The sequence below is a fragment of the Gracilinanus agilis genome, chromosome 4 (genome assembly GCF_016433145.1).
Source record: "Gracilinanus agilis isolate LMUSP501 chromosome 4, AgileGrace, whole genome shotgun sequence".
Taxonomy (NCBI): domain Eukaryota; kingdom Metazoa; phylum Chordata; class Mammalia; order Didelphimorphia; family Didelphidae; genus Gracilinanus; species Gracilinanus agilis.
This window is the reverse complement of record NC_058133.1, coordinates 420934215-420955363: the sequence shown is the minus strand read 5'-3', so window position 1 is coordinate 420955363 and position 21149 is coordinate 420934215. Positions and strand designations below refer to the sequence as shown.

The 21149-nt window shown below is 38.6% G+C and overlaps 1 protein-coding gene across 1 annotated transcript in view; it reads right to left on the bottom strand.

Moving 5' to 3' along the window:
* Nucleotides 1–21149, bottom strand: part of ARID1B (AT-rich interaction domain 1B) — a 571310-nt gene that overhangs the window by 6595 nt on the left and 543566 nt on the right. Inside the window, exons 16-21 of the mRNA XM_044671750.1 lie at nucleotides 18414–18618; nucleotides 12420–12558; nucleotides 11934–12106; nucleotides 7632–7782; nucleotides 4197–4293; nucleotides 1568–2351 (exon numbers count right to left, since the gene is read on the bottom strand). Of these exons, the coding sequence (XP_044527685.1) occupies nucleotides 1568–2351; nucleotides 4197–4293; nucleotides 7632–7782; nucleotides 11934–12106; nucleotides 12420–12558; nucleotides 18414–18618 (1549 nt within the window). The remainder of the gene's footprint in view (nucleotides 1–1567; nucleotides 2352–4196; nucleotides 4294–7631; nucleotides 7783–11933; nucleotides 12107–12419; nucleotides 12559–18413; nucleotides 18619–21149) is intronic.

Genomic DNA, 21149 nt, shown 5'->3' with positions numbered 1-21149 from the left:
CTCTCTCTCTCTCTCTCTCTCTCTCTCTCTTTCTCTCTCTCTCTCTCTCTCTCACACACACACACACACACACACACACACACACACACACACACACAATGGGAAGCTAAAGAAGAAAAGCATGTTGGGGGACTCATGATTTTTTTCAGGGCTCACTAAACAGAAAAACACAGTTTGCAGCGAATCAGACTAATTATACATAGCTTAATAAGGTATGGGGCAGCTAGGCGGCACAGTGGAGAGAGTGCTGGGCTTGGAGCCAGGAAGCCTGGGTTCAAATGTGACCTCAGACATGTTCTGGGGCAAACTACTTAACTCTGTTTTCCTCATTTATAAGATGAATTGGAGAAGAAAACGGCAAACCACTCCGTTATCTTTGCCAAGAACACCCCCCGCCCCAAAGGGGTCAAGAAGAATTGGATATGACTGAAGATGACTAAATAACAGTAATAATACTTACGTTATTATAGATGTATTATGTATAAATGTACATACACACAATATATTATTATCTATAAAATTAATATAAATATATTCACATATAAATGAAATATATAAATAATATATAATTAAAAAGACAAATAAATTATATAAATAAAAATATCATACCAATATTACATATGAACAACAATAAATGTGTGAAGCTGCTCACAGTGGTTTTAAAATAAAGTTCATCGTTGAGGGGCAAGAAGAGAACATGTGAGATATTAAATCTAAGGGGATTGAGGTGGCAAAGTGTCACCAGGTATAAGGTAATATTGATCCTTACAGTGAGGAAAATCAATCTTTAATATAAAATTTTCTCCTCCATGTGTTATCACATTCTAAGAAAGGTTTGCTGTTGTTGATGCTCAATTTAAATAAGCCAAATTATCAAGAGATTTTAGAAATATTTCTCCTCACCATCTGTGGACACAACGGAATTTTTGTGTAGACTGTTTGAAAGAGCCTCAAATAAAGATCAGAAAAGATAGTGTGAATTCTTCGTCATCTAAACTCTAATAAGAATTCAGAGCAGCCTGAACGGGTCAGCACTAAAGTCAGAGAGCATCTCGGTGCATCCAAGTTTTGTATGCTTGTGTACAATGGGTGGGTATTTTTTATGTCAATTATTTATATTATATTAATGAAATTTCTTCTTTTTCCTTAGACTAGTTGCTAGGGTGTAAATGAAGTTATGAAGTGGCTTTTCCTTTAAATGTCTAGAGTTTTTTTTCAAGTTTTAATAAGCTATTTGATATCATTGTTAAGTAGGTGTCACCCTAATACATTTTAAGTAACTAGCCTAAGGTCACCCAGTAGTTAAGTAAAAATGCAGAGTCAATAATTCAGTTCCTGCCTTGCCGCCTGGTGCTCTAATCACTGAAGCACAAGTCATTCAGCAATTAAAATGCTATTTTCAGTGTTTCCTCAATTCAGGCCGGCTCCCCCCTTCCCCCCCCACCAGAATTTCCTTCTGTAAAACAACGCTCTGATCCGTCACAGAGACAGGAAGCTTTCGCCTCTACCTGAAATTCGAACAGAAATTGGAATTAAGTCAGGAAGAAGCCCTCTGTCACACACGTACCGATATCTTTTGAGGTAATCTTTCGTCTTTGTTTCAAGACAGGTTGGGATGCTTCTATGGAGCCCGGCGGGAAGGTGATCTCTCTCCGGATGGGGGGCGGCTGGGGGGGAGGCCCCGAGACCTGGGACGCTGGGACGGCGGGGATCACCTTCTGCATCTTCATGGAGGGCAGGAAGGGAGATTTGCTGGGAGACATGCGGTTCTCTAGGGAGCGCTGGAACGACGCTGGGCTGGGTGCCCTGGAGATGTGGTTTGGCATCGATGGCGGTGTCTGGTAGGATGACTGAGGAGGGCGCGTGATGGGCTGCATGGAGGCTGAAGAGGACATATAAGGCTGCCGTTGGTTGACGTGAGAAGGCCACTGGCTCTCGTGGTTTATCCTCTGATCGGGGACCATCATTTCATCGGAGCGGTTCATTCCTGGATAAGGGGGGGCCTGCGTGGGGCCCGCAGGGCCTTGCCTGTTCTGGTACGGATAAGGCATGTCATTGCGCGTTGGCCACATGTTCTGCTGAGGGCCGTCGCTCGACGACGATGGCATGGGGCCGCCGATCATCTGCGGAGGGATGCCGTGCTGCTGCATCTGCCCCGGGCCCTGCATGCGCTCTCGGTTGTACGGGTAGGGATACTGTCCCTGGATAGGCCTCCTATCTGGGCCTGAGTACGTACTGCCGTACTGGTTGTACATTTCTTGCTGCTGGCTGCCGTACTGAACGTTGTACATGTCTCCCTCGTGCCGTTTTGCTGGGGGCCCATACATGCCATCCATGTGACGTTTGTAGTTCTGAAATGAGTTTTAAATAAATTATAAAAATGTGCTCTTAGGGCAGTAATCGCACCCATCTACTTTTAAATTATGCAATAAAGATATAATCTAGTAGAAAATTTACTTAAAAGAGCAAATGGCTCTTCTAAATAATGAGGAATGGCCATTTATGATTTTTTCCACAGTATTAATAGTATCCTTGAGGAAGAAATTTTCATTAGGTATTTTAAATAATAAAACCAATATTAATATCTGTTATTTATATAACATTTTAAGGTTTTAGATGTTTAAAACTTTCATGGAAATAAATAAAACCAAAATGTGTTCCTTTTATACTAGACTTTTCCAAGATAACCAATTCACCACAAAAATCTGAGGACATTATTTGTAGGAAAATGTTGTATAGAGAATGAATCTGGTCTATGGATTATATGGAGTATATGGATTATAGTTATGATAACTGACATTTGTAGATATTAAGTATTGGGGTATTTGAAAAGTGCTGTATATATATGCATCAAGGGGGAGGACATGTCTGTCCATTCCTCCATCCTTCCTTCCTCCCTTTCTCTCCCCTTCCTCCCTTTTTCTTCCCACCTTCCCCTCTCTGTCTCCCCCCACTTTCCCCCTCCCTCCCTCTCTCTCTCTTAGAATCAATACTGTGTATTGTCTCCAAGGCAGAAGAGTGGTAAAGGCTAGGCAATTGGGGTTAAGTGACTTACCCAGGGTCACATAGCTAGGAAGTGTCTGAGGCCAGATTTAAACCCAGGACCTCCTGTCTCTAGGCCTGGTTCTCCATCCACTGAGCCACCCAGCTGCCCCCAGGCAGAAAAAGTCTTGAGGGGTCCCATACTAAAATAAATTCCCTAGCCCATTCTGTCCATTCGAGGCTAGACTTCCTTTTACACGTGGTTTTAGGTAACTTCTCAAGGTATGCTAAAGTTATCCAGCATGAACATTCCTATAACTACTCTAGTGGGGTAGAACGTAACATAATCTCCAATTTAATCCTGAATTGCCTTTAGTTTCTAGGGGGCAGGATAAGGAACAAAGCCTCTGGTCCATTTTTCCCTCTAGCACATTCCCTTGGTCATCCTAAAACCTAGGATAGCTTCATATCCTCCTAAAGTGATTTTTCATCAGGTTGTGGATTGCCAGAGTATTCATGATTGTTCTTAGATAGTATGCTTATTATTATGTTAAGAAAAACCTTCTAATTTGCTAAAAACTCTCCTAAAAGAGATTAGTTTCCTATAAGTATGAAAAAAATCATACCATGAGGAACATGAAGGTATCTTCACCATTATTTTTAATTGCCCAAGCAGAAATATTACAAAATTAAAATAAATGGGAAATAACTACTTAGTTTCATTCTTGTATAGGGTTACTACATGTATTCAAACCTAAGTTAGATAACTCAAGAAATCATTTAAAAAAGTAAAAGAAGTGAAAGACATTAGAATTTATCATGTTAAACTGGACACTAAAATTTCGTTCAGCATACAGGAAGGATGTAGTTTCTGTCTTATAAAGTAGACGTGATAGACACAAATTTAAGACACACATTCAAAATACTCTTGTTAAAAAATATTATGTGTCAGAGATGTTTCTATGTGCTTCATGATATAATAAGTAATACTTATTTTTGAGATTTCAGAATCTCTGCTACGTCTTGTAGTGCTGAATATCAAACATAAGCCTAATCCTTAAATAGACAGAGATGTTTAAATATTTTGTAAAACTTTGTAACCTAATCTAGTGAAATATTACTACTAATTAAATGAACCAAGCTTCATGACAGAGGAAAACCAGTTTTTTTAAAGGGGGAGGAAGCATGATTTCCACACCTCCTTTCTGCCTTACCGGTTGCTGTGGATATATTCCAGGCTGGTGTCCTCCATAGGGCGGCTGTCCTGAGGGAGGCCCTTGTCCAGGATACTGCTGTCCATAAGGCTCATGCCTACAATGATGTAATTCAAAGAAGACCATCAACGACTAGAGAAGCTTCAAGTCCAGGGAGAAAGGACCAGTCCAGCTTCGGAAGCTCTGAAGCCCAAACTTGCATTCTTTTAAACATGTCATTCGATTTCCATACAGAAGCCCTTAGGAAGAGCAACCCTTTATTTTTTAGTAGAAGGGCTGGGAACAGCCGTCTCAGGTAATGATGCCAAACTCTTGGCATGGCTGCTGCTTAATAGGTGTCACAGCAATACTGGTTGGACGAGCAACTACTTTACGTGACGCTTGTCAAATTCCTTGGCCTTTGAGCTGACGCTCCGCCCACTACATGAATGGATTTGCTACAACAAGGAGTTGCTCTACAAGAATTGGGCTTGCAACATCCTTAAATCAAGGTAGGAGTAAGAAATAGGGATCCAGGAAATAGAGGCATACTTTTGTATGTACATACATGTATGTATGCATGCATAAACACACATCCAGGAAATAGGCACATATATTTATGCAAACACCTTACACACACACACACACACACATACGTGTGTGTGTGTGTGTGTGTGTGTATGTGTGTGTGTTGAACCACAAGAATAAACACGAAGACTCATGGAAAGTTTCTACTACCTCCATCAAGAGGATAAGCTCTTATTTTCTTAATAATATATTTTAAAATTATTTCAAATGTCATGGAATTTATGGACTGTAGCATTCCTTCCACCTGCAATGTAAAGATGAATCATTCCATTCCTCAACAATATCATGAATGAAGCCTGTGCTATTTGCCTCCAATTTGGTTTACAAATTTTATTGTTTACTAAGAAATCCAAGAGGAAGACACAGGAGAAATCTGCTAGTAAGAAAGGAATAGGAAAGGGAGAGGGACTGGACCTGTGATTTTATTCCTAGAGAAGTCACAGAGTAGGAAATCTTCACTGCCAATGCAGCTTGGCATATTCTTTGCACGGGTGGGCTTAAAGAGTTGCCTAGAGCACACCCAGATTAAGTGGCTTGCCTCATATCTCACAGCCACATTTATCTGGATTCAATTTAAATCGATAAGTCTATATCAAACACCTAGTAAGTCTCAGGGGAGCAGTTAGGTTCGGAAGTAAATAGTGCTGGGCTGAGCTGGAGTCAGGAAATCTCATTTTCCTGAATTCAAATCCAGTCTCAGAGACTTAATAATTGTGTTAATAATTGACTGTGTTTGCCTCAATTTCCTTATCTGTAAAATGAGTCAAAGAAGAAAATGGAAAACGACTTCAGTATCTCTGTCAAGAAGACCCCAAATGGGGTTACAAAGAATTGGACTTGGATGCAACCACTGAACAACAACATCATCTTAGGCACGGGGGATATGGATACCAAAAAAATTAGTCCCAGTTCTCAAGGAGCTTATATTTTCAACTTGCCTGGATCAGAAATGGTCAGGCTGTTTAAAGATTGGGTGGTGGAGGCAGGGGGCCTTAAGGGGATATTTCCAAAAGTAAGGGATAAAGGAAAACAATAGGATATAATTCTAGAAAGGAAATCTATTACTATGAGGTAAGTATGTAAACACTCCCAACTTAGCAGCAGAAACCTGCAGACTGACATTTTAAAACTAGGCCAGATAAATCACTTGAAAACGGGAAATAGGAAAAAAAAAATACTTGCTTCAGAAAAGCTATGGCATGAAATTCTAAAAGTATCTTTTTCACTTTCAAAAGATGATGGGAAAAAAAAAAGTTTACCCTAAACCTACCTGTTTCACCCAAAATTCCCAAACAAACCAAAGTAAAACCCAACACTGGATACTAGTTGCTTGTACTTAGAACTGTAATGGTTATCTAATGAATAGAGAGGCTGCAGAGAAATTATCATCCTTATTTGCTGCCTAGGATGATAATTAGGAGGAGACATGGCTAGAAGGCACTGTATCTCTATTGCTTTGAGCAGGTGGTCGCCTGCTGCCTTTTCAAGACCAGGCTATAATCTGACCTATTAAAAAATGAGAGATGGGATCTTATAAGACTTTTAATTTCAAGGAAAAAAAAATCCTTTACCTGACAGTAGCATTTCTCGGATATGACATAAAGGTCTTAATAGTGCTTTCTGCCCTCTTAATACAACCCCCCACACACCCCCCAATTGCCCATGTTGGGAAAAACTCTTCATCTAAATTCAGCTCTGTTGGGGGGTGGAATGAAATTTATTAACTAGGAGAGGCAATTTTCAGAAAAAGAGGTATAACCCATATCTAAATAATATGGCCTTCACAAAGAGGACTTTTCTATTTTAGGCTAGAAATTAATCTACATTGGGACTTACTTAATTCCCAATGTAGTTTTCTCAATAGTTCAATTATTAACTCTTATTATATTTACTTTATGCAAAAATATTTTTACTGATATTTTTATCTTTCAGATAAATTTCTTTCCTTTTCTTCTATAAACATAAAAACAAACGGGCAGGTATTATAGCTTTGTTTCTCATTATCATGTAGGAAGGACCATTTCTCTTTTTCAAAGGTACTACTAAGGAAGAGAAGCCTATGCTTTTTGGCTCCTGTCTAGACTTTTTATTTTCAACTGGATTTTCTGTTAAATAGGAAGAAGTAGAAAGCCACGGCAAGTTCATTTTGAAAGATTTTTAAATGATTTCTGTGCATCTATAAACATTCCTATAGGTTCATTCTTAGTGTAGTTTTCTCAACACACAGGCACACCCCAAAACTATCTCAGAAAAGGTTGATGAGAGACTGACTGGGGATATGGGAGTATAATAAAGAGATGGAGAGACAGAAAATTAAAGTTGAAGAATTCTTACTTCAGTTCACATAAACATGAATTTTTGCAAACTACAGTAATAAACTTCAGTTATTACAATAAATGAAAACATTTTGATAGTTTTGAAATGAAATGATAGTTTTGAGAAATGTGCCTTTTTATTTCAAATAGTAAATACTGAGCATTTGGAGAGATTTCTAACACATTCAGGCCAAGTGAAGCATATTTTTATAACTTGGGGGGTTTTGCATTTTCATCTACATAAATAGGCTTGCCTTTTAAAGACTGGGATGAGGGTTCTGCTGTGCCCAGACAGACACACAGGAGTCAGACAGAAAAAGGCAGCTATCTTACACACCCACTTGTTGATGAGCAGAAGCTTAAGGACTAGCCACTCCCCACCTCATTAATTTCCATAGAAACTGAAAACAGTGATCATTAGTGGCTCAGCGCTCTGAAGAGGTGCATTAAATGAACTGTCCTCTCTTCGATGTGTATGGAAAAAAGAGGATCCCTATTAAAACATTCTCTGCCTTCACCTTAGGAAAAAACAAACTAAAACAACAAAACTTACCTTCTGTCATAACTGGCTCCATAGGGAAACTGCTGCCGCTGGCCCATGCCCATGTTAGACATTGCTCCAGCTGGGGCTTGGTTATACATATCCTGCATCCCACTATTAGGCATTTGTCCTGGGGTCATGAAGGGCTCGTTGCTTCCGGACACTGCAGTATTTTAAAGAAGGAATAATCATGAAAGGGAAGACTGAAAACCAAGCACTGACACAGAAGTTTCAATGTAAATTTGCACCATCTTTATCAATTATTTTATATGAAATAATGTCTAGGACCCTAATAATTCCAGATGAACCATCCTAACATTAGTTAACTTGTATCTAAAGCCAAAATCAAGGCATATTCATGAGAAAGCAGAGTAAGGAATTTGGGGTGCCATTACATTTCAAGTTCAAAATAAATCTTAGGGACTTGTTGGGTATTTAAAGAGGGGAGAGTTCATAAAATTTCTCCTGATCCTCTGCTACACAGGTAGCTAGATGCTAATCGATAGGAATTTCTCTGATTTTGAGACTGGCTCCCAGAAGGGCTTTGTTAGCTAGTTTCTAAAGTTCCTGCTGTTTCCATACACTTTCCCCACCTGTCACTTGGTCTATGTGATGGGAGAAGAGTTGTGGGGATCAGTCATCTGTGGGAAAAACCTGATTTCCCAAATCATCTCCATAACACTCACCCTCTTCCCTGAACCGTGACCCAGTGGAGTGAGGAACATTGCTTAGGGACATTGATTTCCAGACCAGGGCAAGAGGGTACAAGGAGAACCCCAAATGCAAGCACTTGTGAGGTCTGGTTTCAAGATACACAGGCATCACTCAGTACAGAGATGACCCATTCCCATCACCCGAGTTGCACAGCCTTGAGTGGAGTTCTGCAAACACCCTAGACAAAATTCACTGGCCTATGAAATGTGATGGGAAACGAGTAGTCCACCCAGAGCCATCTTTGTTGTCCTCAATGCACTCTTCTGCAATTCTGGGGGAATTCAGAAGTAGAACATAACTTTTCAAAATTTACTATATTCTAAACTAGTGTTTTCATTGGAAGAAGACTTTAGGTTGAGAATCTATTTTTTTAAACAGAGAACAGACATGGTTATGTAGTAGGTATGATTTTTGCTACAAGGGTACCTTAAAAAAATCCAGGCGATGTCCTATATGGAGTCAGGGCAAAGAAAAAAGCTATAGAATTAGAGGAATTCAAATGAATGAAAGGAGAAACAATCATATTTATAACATAGTAGAGTTCCAATTAGGTCAGAAATGCAAATTAGCATGGGTCTAGGATCTGAAGGAAGTTAGATCAGATCCAGAAGAAATTAGCCTGTGGGCTATTAAGAATTTTAGTAAAAATTTTAATTGACCAACTAAGTATTAATATTGAGCCTCTTCAGCCTATTGATGGTGATTTTGCCATGATAAGAATAGGAAGACTTGATGAATATTTTCTATGTTGGTAAAAAAAAATGTGGAAGGCTAATAAGTCTGAATAATGTACATGACTGAATTAGGCATATCATAAGAGTATCTTTCACTATTATAACGTAACTGTAATGTTTTAAGAATTATAAAGTGCTTTTCTTACTACTCTTATTAAATGGGTAGTGCTGGATTACTATTCCCATTTTATAGCTAAAAATGGGAATTGTTACTTGTTTAGCTTCATATAAGGCACAATGCTGTTTTGAGTTAAGTCATTTAGCATTTATTAAGTGCCTACTGCGTGCCAAGTACTATATTAAGGGCTGAGGATACAAAATAAAGACAAAACTCCCCCTTATTCTCAAGGAGCTCATAGGGGATGGGGAAGTAATACGCAAACAACTATTTATAAGCAAGATCCAGATAGGAAAAATTGTGGGAGAGGGGCTACAGAGGGAAGGCAGGGCTTCATATAGAAAGTGAGACTTTAGTGGAGACTTGAAGGAAGCCAGAAAAAGCCTTTCAAACTTGGGCGGAACTGCCAATAGAAATGTTTGGAGTTAAGAGACAGAGTATCTTTTTTAAAAACCATTACCAATACTAAATCAAGGAGAGCAATGTCAGAAAAGCTTAGAGAGAATAACATATGAGGAGAAGAGCATGATTGATGATATCAAAGGATACAAAGAAATCGAGGAGATGAGTTTTTATTATTTAGCAAAGTCAATTTACGTTCTTGGGTATTGTTTGCTCATCTCTAAAATGAGGGGGTTGGACTAGAGTCTTCTGAAACCCCTTGATCTATGAATCCCTGAAATCATTTACATATTTATTATCTCTCTTGAACCTGATAATAGGAAAGCATCATTTTACAGATAAGTGAAAACTGAGGCTGAGAGTGGTCAAGATAATTGTTTAAGTTTACTCAGCTGGAGTTATGACATCACCCCTAAGAATCCAAGGCTTCTGATTTCAGGATCAGGCTTTTTCCTATGATAACCCAATACCTCATTTATTTGTAAGTAAGACAATATAAAAGACTTTCTATAATAACTTATCACCACAGCTCAGCAAATTCACTAGTGTAATAAAACTGACATGGGAAAGAGAGTTTTCATTTCATTTGGATCAGGAATATGGTCATAAGAAAACAGCTAAATTTCCATGGGCTGGGGGACGGGAATGTTATGTTAATTTTTCCCAATTATTTAAATGTTGTAAATTTACAGAGGGACCAAAAAATGCAGAAAGAATTTGATGAAAGGGGTTCATCTAAGTCACTGTGATACTTAGTTGAAAAGGACAACATATGATATCAAAATGATACTTAAATTCTATCTAGTTCTCTCTAGGTAGATATAGTGTAGGATTGAAAATTTGCATCAACTTAAAACCTTGTAAGTAAGGATTTTTCTCTCTAAATAATGAGAAGTGTGGGTTTTATGAAATAAAAGGAATATTAAAATAGACTGTCTGGTTTAGTAGAGGTAGATAATTACTTTATTTTACAATAAACCTCAAGCCTAGCCTCCCAAATGAGCCTACACTCAGCCACTTTTCTTCCCAGGCATAGAATTACAGAGTTGGAAGAGAGCAAGAAAGTCACCTATTTTAACCTATACCCCAAAGGAGTCCCCACTATCCATCAATTAACAAGTATTTCTTAATTACTAAGTGCCAGGCACTGGACTAAATAGGAAGACAAAAATAAAAAATGACTCTGGCCCCAAGGGGCTTAAACTATAGTTGGGGAGGCCTTTAAGACATTGATGCTGGATTTAAAATATATACAAATACAAGGTAACCCAGGAGCAGAAGGAAAGGCTGAGGGAATCAGGAAGGGCCTCAGGTAGAAGGTGGTGGAGCTTAGTTCTGAAGGAAAGTAAGATTTCTAAGTGGCAGAGGTAAGGAGGGAATCCATTTCAGGCTTGCAGGACGGCTTATGCAAAGACATGATAACAGAAAGTGGAGCTTGTGAGGAAGAGTAAGAATTTCAATTTGGTTTGGACCAAATTGAAGTATAGGACAAGGCTGGGAAGACAGTTTGGAGTCAGAATGTGAAATTTTTTTTAAAATGCCAAACAGAGGAGTTTATATTAATCTTCAAGGTAATCGGGAGCTATTGGAATTTGTAAAGAGAAGTATAGCTGTATTTTCATTTTATATAATAGAGCCAGAAGATAAAAGATGCAACTGTAATTCTGGAAAATCAAATCCTACATTCCTACTGATTTACATTTTAATTTCAGAGATGCTTCATCTTCATTTCTGATTGGTTAGATAGTGACACCTAGCACTTAAAAGTACTTTGTCATCCTGTTCTTCAGACCTGATATGTAACATTTCATGATGAAGGAATATTTAAATGCATGAAGGAAGGTATCATTTAAAAAAAAAACATGAAAAACTAGCTGTTGTCAATTTTTTCTGCCTAAAAGAAAAAAAGGGCCAGATTTTCTTCCATTCAATTTTTTAAATCGAGCTAGGAGAGCCACAGAACATGATGGCTGCCCTTCCTCTGGAAGCCACTGTCTTACATAGAAGCCAGAGAGGTACAGTGGCTTCGATGTCCATCCTTTCTGTGATGCTCACTCTATGGTGGAAATTGGTGAATAAATAGTATATGTGAGTGTGGCACATATATATGTGATTTTAAAAAAACATATAAATGTTTTATATGTGTGTATATTTATTCAATTATATCATAAGTACTTTATATACAACATTTTATGTGTAGGTAGAAAACATTTAGATAGATAAATATGGTGTATGTGTATATTGCATGTGTGTATTTTAAATTAACAGAGTTCCTTTGGAGAGAAAGTGTGACAGGAAGGTGAAGGATGTGGCCACACCAAGGCAGGTGACATTAAGTATATATACCTTTTCTCATTCCACCAAAAGGGTCCTTGTTAGGTTCATAGGGCATCCTTCCCATCATGTCTGGAATGTTCATGCCCTGCTGGTATGGTGCATTTGGTGTCATAGAGTTCCGTTTGGGGAATGAGGAATCACTCACATCCGAGAAGGGGTCATGCACGCTGACTGCGCTGTTCCTAGACAGAGGGAGGAAATGAAAATTCAATGACACGGTTGGAATTTATCCCTACAAAGCACTCCAGTGAATCAGTACACAATGAACTTTATTTTTAGATCTGGAAAGAAAACATTCTTCAAAATAGCCTATAGGAATGACTCTTGTAGTCACCAAGCTTCCAAGAATCTCCAAGGGAATGCCACGCACACTGTTAATTTTTTTCTCCATAGAGGATGCTCAAGGAAAGTCAGTAATGAATTATGAATAGCTTCATTATAAACAAGAGCACAATAAGGGAAATGAGAGCGAGCATCTCGTGCGCCTTCACTGACCTGCCGCCCGGCATTGGTGTCATCTGTCCGTGAGGGGTGGAGGCTGGTGTGGGTGGCTTCAGATCACCGGGAACTTCTGCCATGGAGTTACTACCAGTTGACTGGGGGGTCTGTGGACCTTGTAAGGATCCAGAATTAGCTGATGACGGCACAAGACGAAAGGAAAGGAAGGGAAGGCAAGAGATGATCAAATGTGATAGAAACCCACAAAAACCAGCAATGAAACGGGTTTGCAACAAGTCTAATGACATTTCAATACCTTTCCAACGTCTAGGAATAGGACTAAAAGCTTAGTCCTTTTACCTTTGAATGCTATATACAGAGGTAAAAGATGTTACTTTAATCTGCAAACCATGAAATGATGGCTGGAACAAAAAAACCCTCCAACTTGAGACTATGTTCTCAAAGATGAAAAGGGAGTCTTGGGGGAAAAAAATTAACTTTTCCCCCATTTCCCTACTCCCCAAACTGAAACAAGTAGAAGTAGGTTGGGTCACCAATAAAGTAAAACATCATACACCGATTTTGTTCCTTTTTACAAAGATATCCATATTTTACTTTAAGGAACTCAGTGTAAGAACATACTATAAGTCCATGAAAGAGTTAGAAACTCAAATGAAAATCATTACTTTTATTCAGAAATCTTCAGCAGCATTCAGACTTATCCCTTTCGAGCTTTCAACAAAAACTAGTTATGGACTTTTAGGGCTGTGTCGGAGGGAAGGAGGGGCCAACAAAGTTCATTGTGCCACTGGGAACATTTCAGTCAATGAATTGAGAAGTTAGTGACTAATTTTCTATTGTATTTATTAGTAGATGACTACTGGGGAGGTATAAATCAAACTTGGGAACAAATACGGACATATGAAAATGGGGGGGAGGGAATCCATCAGTAATGAAAAAAAGATGGGGAACTTTTCGTAAATCTGAAAGAACGGTAGCAGAAACACCGCCATCCTTCTAAGATGTGGCAGAGAAGAAACCTGCATTTTCAATCACTAGGAGCAACAGCATCCGTACTACCTCGAATGACTCCTTGGAAAGATGGTGGCTTCCAAAGCTGTGTGATTTCAGAATGACCCTTATTTACAACTGTTCAAATTTACAGCTAATAAAAAAGGGAAAAATTCTTCCCCTTTGCCAGTGCTTTTTTTCACCCCCCCCCCCCCACGATCTCTTTTTCCCTTTCAGGAAAGGAAAAAAAAAATGAATGCAACCTCTTGAAACTCCATTAATAGAGAAGGCTGGCATGCTCTCTAGGATCTCCCTACCTTTTGCCAGAAGCTACAAATGTATACTCTAAAGTAAACAATGGAAAGGTTATTGAAGGTTAAGTACATTCACATACTTCAGACTGAACAGCCAGACTCCACGCTGGGAAGATAATTTACACAGCATGAACCCAGTGCCCTAGTTCTGACTGGGGCTGGGGAAAGGGGGGTGGGGAAAGGGAAGGAGAGCCTGGCATGTCACAGGTCTACAGTGAATGGAGGTCAATCAGAGGCCATCTTTGTTTATAACCCAGACCCTTTTCTCATTTATCTTCCACTGAGGATTCCCTAGTTGGATCCATGACAGGTTTTGTGACATCACCTGTCAGCTAATAATAGAAATTCAGTCAGCCACCTGCCAGCAAAGATGGATGGGTTTTTGGTTACAGACTTACTAATTGAATGACTGGCTTCTTTACCCCATCCCCGGCTCCTTCTCCCCAAGCCCGGCTCCGCTGCTACCACGGCAACCTCAGGAGCCGGTCCTTGGCTCCTGTTCATCACAACTTCAGCACCGACTTTTATAGGTGTAGGATCATGAGATCCCTAGTGGCATCGTAAAGGCCACCCTGTGCCCCCAAAGCCCTTCTTAGGCCTCCATACCCTTGTCTACTAATTCTACTTATTTGAAAGCAGTAATCCGAGTTTCACAGCATGAAAAAACCCTAGAGGTCTTGGGCAGCAGCCACAATAACGCCTTTGGCTTCTGGGGTCCAAGAGGGCAGGCATGGGCCAACTCTGTAGGCTTTACAGATTTTAGTGGCTTGATTTTAATTCAATTTTAGATTAGAGTCACACACTTCAGTTTAGAAAAAAGTTAGAATATACTTAGGGCAGGTGTGTGTAATATATATATATATAATTTACACATATACATACAATATATAAAAATAATATATAAATATATAACCATCCACATATAACATATACAAAGTATATAACCATCCATATTACATATAAAATATATAGCCCTCCATAACATATACAATATATAACCATCTATATATAAGACATAAAATATATAACATATATGAAATATATAACCCTCCATATAACATAAAACACAGAAGCATGTATATATAACATATGAAACACATAACCATCCACATATAACAATATAAAATATAGAGCCACCCACCTATAACACATGAAATATACAACCATCCACATATATAACACATATAAACATATATATTATACATGGGTGATTTCTGCCTATGTTCAGAAGTGACCAGTATTCAGAAACAAAAACATAGAATAATAGTTTTGGCTATTATAGATTCTTTTGCAACAAAACCTGTACGTATGATAACTTCACAGAATTTACAGGGAAAAGTCACAGCTATTACTCTTATTACTGAAAATGAACTAGAATAAAATGAGCTATGCAATGGCTCTAGCATGGGGGAAAAAAATGACAGAACTCAGGGTAGGCAAGTCTAAAAGGTGGCCGCCCAGGCAGCACACATTTCACTTTAGACAAAAATAAACTTCTTCAAGTCTTTCTACCAAATGAGGTTTTGACTAAGAAAGTGTGTTCAGAACACAAGCCAATTCCCAGAATGGCAATTAGTTCATTAGTACAGTGACCAATAAATGCCTGAGCAAAGAAAGAAAACTTAGAGGCCCAAGTCCTAGTCTTAGCTCTATCCATTAGCTCGCTGGGTGGTCCCTTGGGGAAGGTACTTTATAATACTTCACTGGGGTCCTCAGTTTCATCCTCCCTAGGCTGGACTAGAGGCTGGCTTACATCTCTCATCCTGGGTTAAAATTCCATGACATACAAATGGCCATAAATATCTATTTATTAAATGCTATTACCTAAAAATGTTTCTTGTCTAGAAAAAAAATTACATAAATGAAAGAAAGCAATGGATTTGTTAATGAGACCACCATCCTATAAGGCTGGCATTCCCCTTTGTTCTGTCAAGCAGTGTCTTGAAAGCAGCACAATTCCCAGCTCAATCCATTTAGCCTGCTTGTGCATTATGTAAGGCGCTTTTCCTCATGTGTATCGACTTAATGGTTAAGACCAGGAACCTTTATGTCTACTTCCTGTTCCAGAGGGCTTCAGCTCCATTTAGAAGCCTAAAAGGGATGGATTATCTGAAGTACACCTGCAATCCTAGCTCTTTTGTGGCGTTAAAACGATAATGTTGCCATAAACTGCAGTTTAAAAAAAAAAAAGGAAAAGAGAAAGGGCTGACTGTTAAGGGAACCGGCCCTATACTTTCTGAAGCATCTATACCTCAGCGGGATTTCTTGTACTAAAGCTGATGCATACTGGGAAAGCCATTCTCCATACACAAGTGCAGACCATTCAGTGACACAAGTTCTTTCCTGGCAAATAAAACAAACCTTTAGATCTTTGCAGACATCCCCACTTTGGTCCCTATGTCCTGCTGGGTTTTTATTTTGGAAAAAATAGTTTCGGGGCTGTTCATAGGCAGCTTGTTTTACTCTGTGAACTGAATGTAATGTTGTGGAAAATTTTAAATTAGATTTTGTAGTTTTTAAGGTGTAACATGATGAATAAAGGCTCAGAAACCCTAGGTGGGAGGAAGATCAGGCCCTGGTCAAAAAAAATCAAGGGACTGTCACTACAAATCAAGAGTGGCCCTCAAGATCTCTTGATGGTCCTATCCCAGCTATTACTTTAGTTGTCAAAATGGCAGCTAGAATAATTATTGGTTTAAAGAAATAATTAATTGCCTTTTTTGCCAGGTGATTTTTTTTCTTTTTACTCTTAAAAAAAAGTTTAAAAGTTTCTTAAAGTCATGTTTAAAAGTTGCAACGCATGAAAATATATTGGAAAAGTATTTCACAGTGGATTTTGTGACTTCAAAAATGGAAAAGCAGAAAACCTTTTGATAGAAGAAATCATTTAGAAGTGATCCAGGAAGAGGTAGTACAGGACAAAATTTTGGAGTGACTAGTCCTTTTGTATCTGGAAAGCAATGTTTAATGGCTAGGAAAAAGCCATGAAAAAATGCTGACATTTTGCTTGAGTTAGTTTAAAGACATGTATTAAGGTCATGTTAGATTGGTTGTCAGCTTCTTGAATTTATTAATATAGGCAAAATAAATGGGAAGATCACTGGTTTGCTGCAAAGTAGATTGTTCAAACCCAAAAGGAAAAAAAAAAAGGCACTTAACGTCATCTTTTAATTTTTAAAATTTGCCTCTTTTAAGGAGGATGTTTTAAGGAAATTCTCTAATGCTATGTCCCAACTAGAATATGCTTACTTACATAAAGTCATCTGTCAAAACCTGAGATGACAAAAGACAACAGAACACCAAACACTAAGAAAAAGGCCTTTCTAAACGAGAAGAGACAGACACTATTACTACTGCTGCTACTACCACAGGTTACAAGTGTGTGACTGCTGGCTTGTATCATTGTAGTGCCTCTCTTCTAAGGATCTCAAATGACTTCACTTTGATCACAGGTAATGAACTGACAAAATCTTAAGGCAAAGGAGGAGACAGGTATCATTATCCTTACTTTGCAAATGAGAAAACTGAGACTAAAGTCAGATGAGATGATCAGGGCAGATCTGTGGTAGGGTTAGGAATGATACCCAAAATGTCTGAAACCTAGGTCAAAGATTGTTCTATTTAAAATAAAACAAAAAAGAAAATCTAACCATAGGAACAATAAAACAGCCTTATGGCATTTCACCAGGGCAATGTACTAAATTACTTAAAACTGCTTCTTTGCTATGTTTAAAAAAAATGAAATATAGCATCGATGGATTTGAGACCATCAGGCTAGGTGCACTTTTTTAGTTTGCCAGTAGTCTCCTGTCAGGGAAGACAATGAAAGTGACTTATTTCATAGCTCAGCAGACATTTTTCATCTATTACGACCTAGTGGCTTAATTCCCCAGATATTGGAATTCTACAGGTCCTTCTAGAGACAGACAGATAATCCAGAAGATAAAAGTATTAAAGCAGGTTAATGAGACCTTGAAGCAAGAAAATGAGAACCAGTTGCAATCACTTATTTTAAAGAGAAAATTTGAGGGAACACTAAAAAAAAAAAATGTTGGCAGGGAGTAAAGGAATAAGAGGTATAGAGTTTAATCTATTACTCCAAAGCCTATGGCATTAAACTGTGAAACCACCTGCAGAGCTCCATTCCCAGATTGCAAATCCTTAGTTTTTCACTTAATTTTCTATACCATTGGTGTCAAACTCAAATAGAAAAGTGGGGTGGGGAGGCGCAAAAACTCCACATAAGGATTCCTGTGGACAGTATAGTGACTTAGAAGACCATCTGTTCACATTATCTATGTGCTACTATGTTTTTTTATTATTTATTTTGTTAATTATTTCTCAATTATACTTTAATCTGGTTAGGCCTCACGGGAGGGGTTTGGGTAGCAATTGCTGGCATGTTTTGATACGTCATTTTCTTTGGACTCAGATTAAACAAACCCCACCCAAAACACCTCCCCACCTCCCCCCAAAAGAATCTCATATGACCAAATCTAAGAATATTACTCCTAAATCACAACTGATATCACATGGGGAAAAAATGTACTTGTTTCACTTTTCCATCTTGTTTACTGTAAAACACATTTGCTCAAGATAGAGACTTTGTCTTTTGGGAATGTGGCACCAAGAATTTTGGGTGCTCCATGGTGTTTCAGTAGTAATTAACCATCCTAGCCTTCTTTCTCTTTATTCTTATCCAAATGACTGTTGTTCTCCTACTTACCAGGAGATGGCGGCTGAATCTTAGCTTGTTTCTTAGTATCTCCAGTGCTGAAGACTTCTGGAGGGGGCTCCTCCCCTCTTTCAATCTTGCACTCAAAGGCAAACAGGTACTGAATATACTGTTTTTTCAAGGAGCTGGCTGCACTGCTAGAAGTACCCACATTCAGGTTGGTGGCCAGCTCACGCCATTTTTTGTTTTTATTAACCTAGGCAAAATAAATGGTAAGATCATTGGTTTGCAGCAAAGTGGCTTGTTTAGAGCCAGGAGATAAAAAAAAAAAAAAGCACTTAATGTCTTGGTTTACTTTTTTTTTTTTATTTGCCTCTTTTAACTAATGCTCATTACTCCCACTCAGTAGTGCATAGACAGCATTTACAGTTATAAAACCATTAAGGAACCTGCTGATAGCTACATAAAAAGCTTTGCTTGTTGAGTCTTCTGCCTGGTACATCTTCTAATGCTTTGTACTCATCCAGGGCTTGTGCTGCTCCTAGCAAGCAATTTATCTCTGAACAAATGTATGCTCTCACTCACACCCCCGCCCCCTTCTAATTAAAAAAAAAAAAAGGTTTTAAAAACTAATTTAAAAAAGCAATAACAACAGCACTATTCTGCAATTTAGGCGTTTGAGCACTGATATGAAAAAACAGTGTTTCCTCCAAAATAGCCACAAGCTGCCAGAAGGATGAGCCTGGAATTCTTGGCTCATGTCCTGCCAGTTGAGGCTTTCTTGAGGGGATTGATCAATGCCTTACTGAAGACAAGATACATCACAGAATAGGGATCCTTTACTAAATAACTGTAACTTTAAGATGCAGTGACATACCAATTAATGCACCAAGAGGGGCTCTATTAAAACTGTTGGCTTAAGAGTGGTTGGTTGGTGGGCATGATCTATGCTCGTGGAGGGAATTGCTGCTATACCCCTCCTCATGTAGAACTAAGGACCAGTGTGTGCTTCTTTTAAATTTAGGCTGGAAGGAATATAATTGTAAGGAAAAGCATGATAAAAAAAAAAAAGTTGAGGTAATATTTTAACCTTTTAGTTGCCTCTAGGGAACCGAGTTATGAAAGGTTATTCAAATGAATAAATAAAACATGAGGATTTGCAAATAACTTGGAGAATATTTGGCCTTTGATATACCTGTTATACCCAATAGCATTTGAAGGGTTAAGGAAGCCGTTTTTCATAAAATATTAAATTTTAGGATCCAAACCTTGTCACAAAGCTCTTTATACCCATTTACTTAGCTCTAAGTGGTGCATAATGAACAAACTGCATAATGCTCACAGAAACGCTCAATGTCTAAATGCCCAGTATTTTGGCATTTAAAACAAGGCTACAAACAGCAGGCCTGTGGATTGCCTCAGAAATGGTAAACAGAGCGCTGCTTGGGACACCCTGAAATGCAAAGCTGTGAACTGATAAATATGCATGCAGCACCTGCTCCCAACCATATCTGATGGCCCGCTAGGTAGGGATCATGCCAGGAGGAGGGCAGTGCCAGCCCAGTTCTCTACCACTGTGCCATCCAGCTACATTCAAATAAGCCTCATTAGCTAAGCCAGCAAGGACTCCCCTTTGTAGACTTAAGTTAGTTATACACACTGTTGAAAAAGCCAGGGTGAGGTGTTCCAACAATTTCCACATTTACTTTATGGGCAGATTCTATTGTTTCTCTGGTCTATAGGTTTCCGTTAGGAGCCTCAAAAGAATGTTGGGGTGGAGGAGAGAAAAGGGGGTTCCTGGGAGGACCTTGATTATTTAAAAAGGTCTTCATGATCCTTCATTCCATTTAAACCTAAATGATAATGACCTGAAGATATTGAAAACTTTAAACACTATATTTCTCAACTCAAATTTTTGATTCCAGGAATTGAGTGTCTTAACATACATTTCTTCCTCTTTCTTTGCCTAGATTCTGTAATACTTGGAGAGCTATCCTTTATGATCTCAGGTTCCTTCAACCTATCCTCTATAGTACTGCCAGATTGATCTTGAACAAGATTTATGTTACTCTACTGATTAAAAATCTTCACTTGGTAGCACAGGGCATGTAGCACCAGGTTTGGAGTCAGGAGGACCTAGATTCAAAATTAGCCTTAAATACATCCTAGCTGGGTGACCCTGGGCAAGTCACTTAACTCTGATTGCCTAGCACTTGCCACTCTTTTATCTTAAGAAGACAAAAGAAGGTAAGAGTTAAAAAAAAATCTCCAGAGGTTCTCCATTTCCCATTTTATCATATTTTAAAACTCCTTTGCCTGCTGTAAATAATGGTATAATCTGGTTTGGACTTTATCCTTGAAAAACTCTTCAAACATTCCTCAACAGATAGGCTGGTCTCATTGCCTCATCAAAAGTACCATACTCATTGTGCTTCAGTCAGGCCAGTGTCCTTACTTCCACAAAAATGTCATGCTCATTCCTGGTCCTATATTTTTGCAAATTAGCTATATGGAAGCCCCAAACTCTTCAGTGCAGTTTAAAGTTTAACACCACACTAAGACTTTTGAGATATATTTGTTACACAGATGAATAATAAATATCACAGAATCTCAGAATTATGAAGAGACCTGAAAGGTCAGCAGGTCTAGTTCAATCCATAACTATAGTAGAATGCCCTTCTAAAATGACCTCTGAAAAGTGATTGTTTGGATTTTACTAGAAAAGCTCGAGCTTTGAAGAAACCCGTTCTCTCCCTAGGAATGGGGTGGCTAGTTGTAATTTTGTTA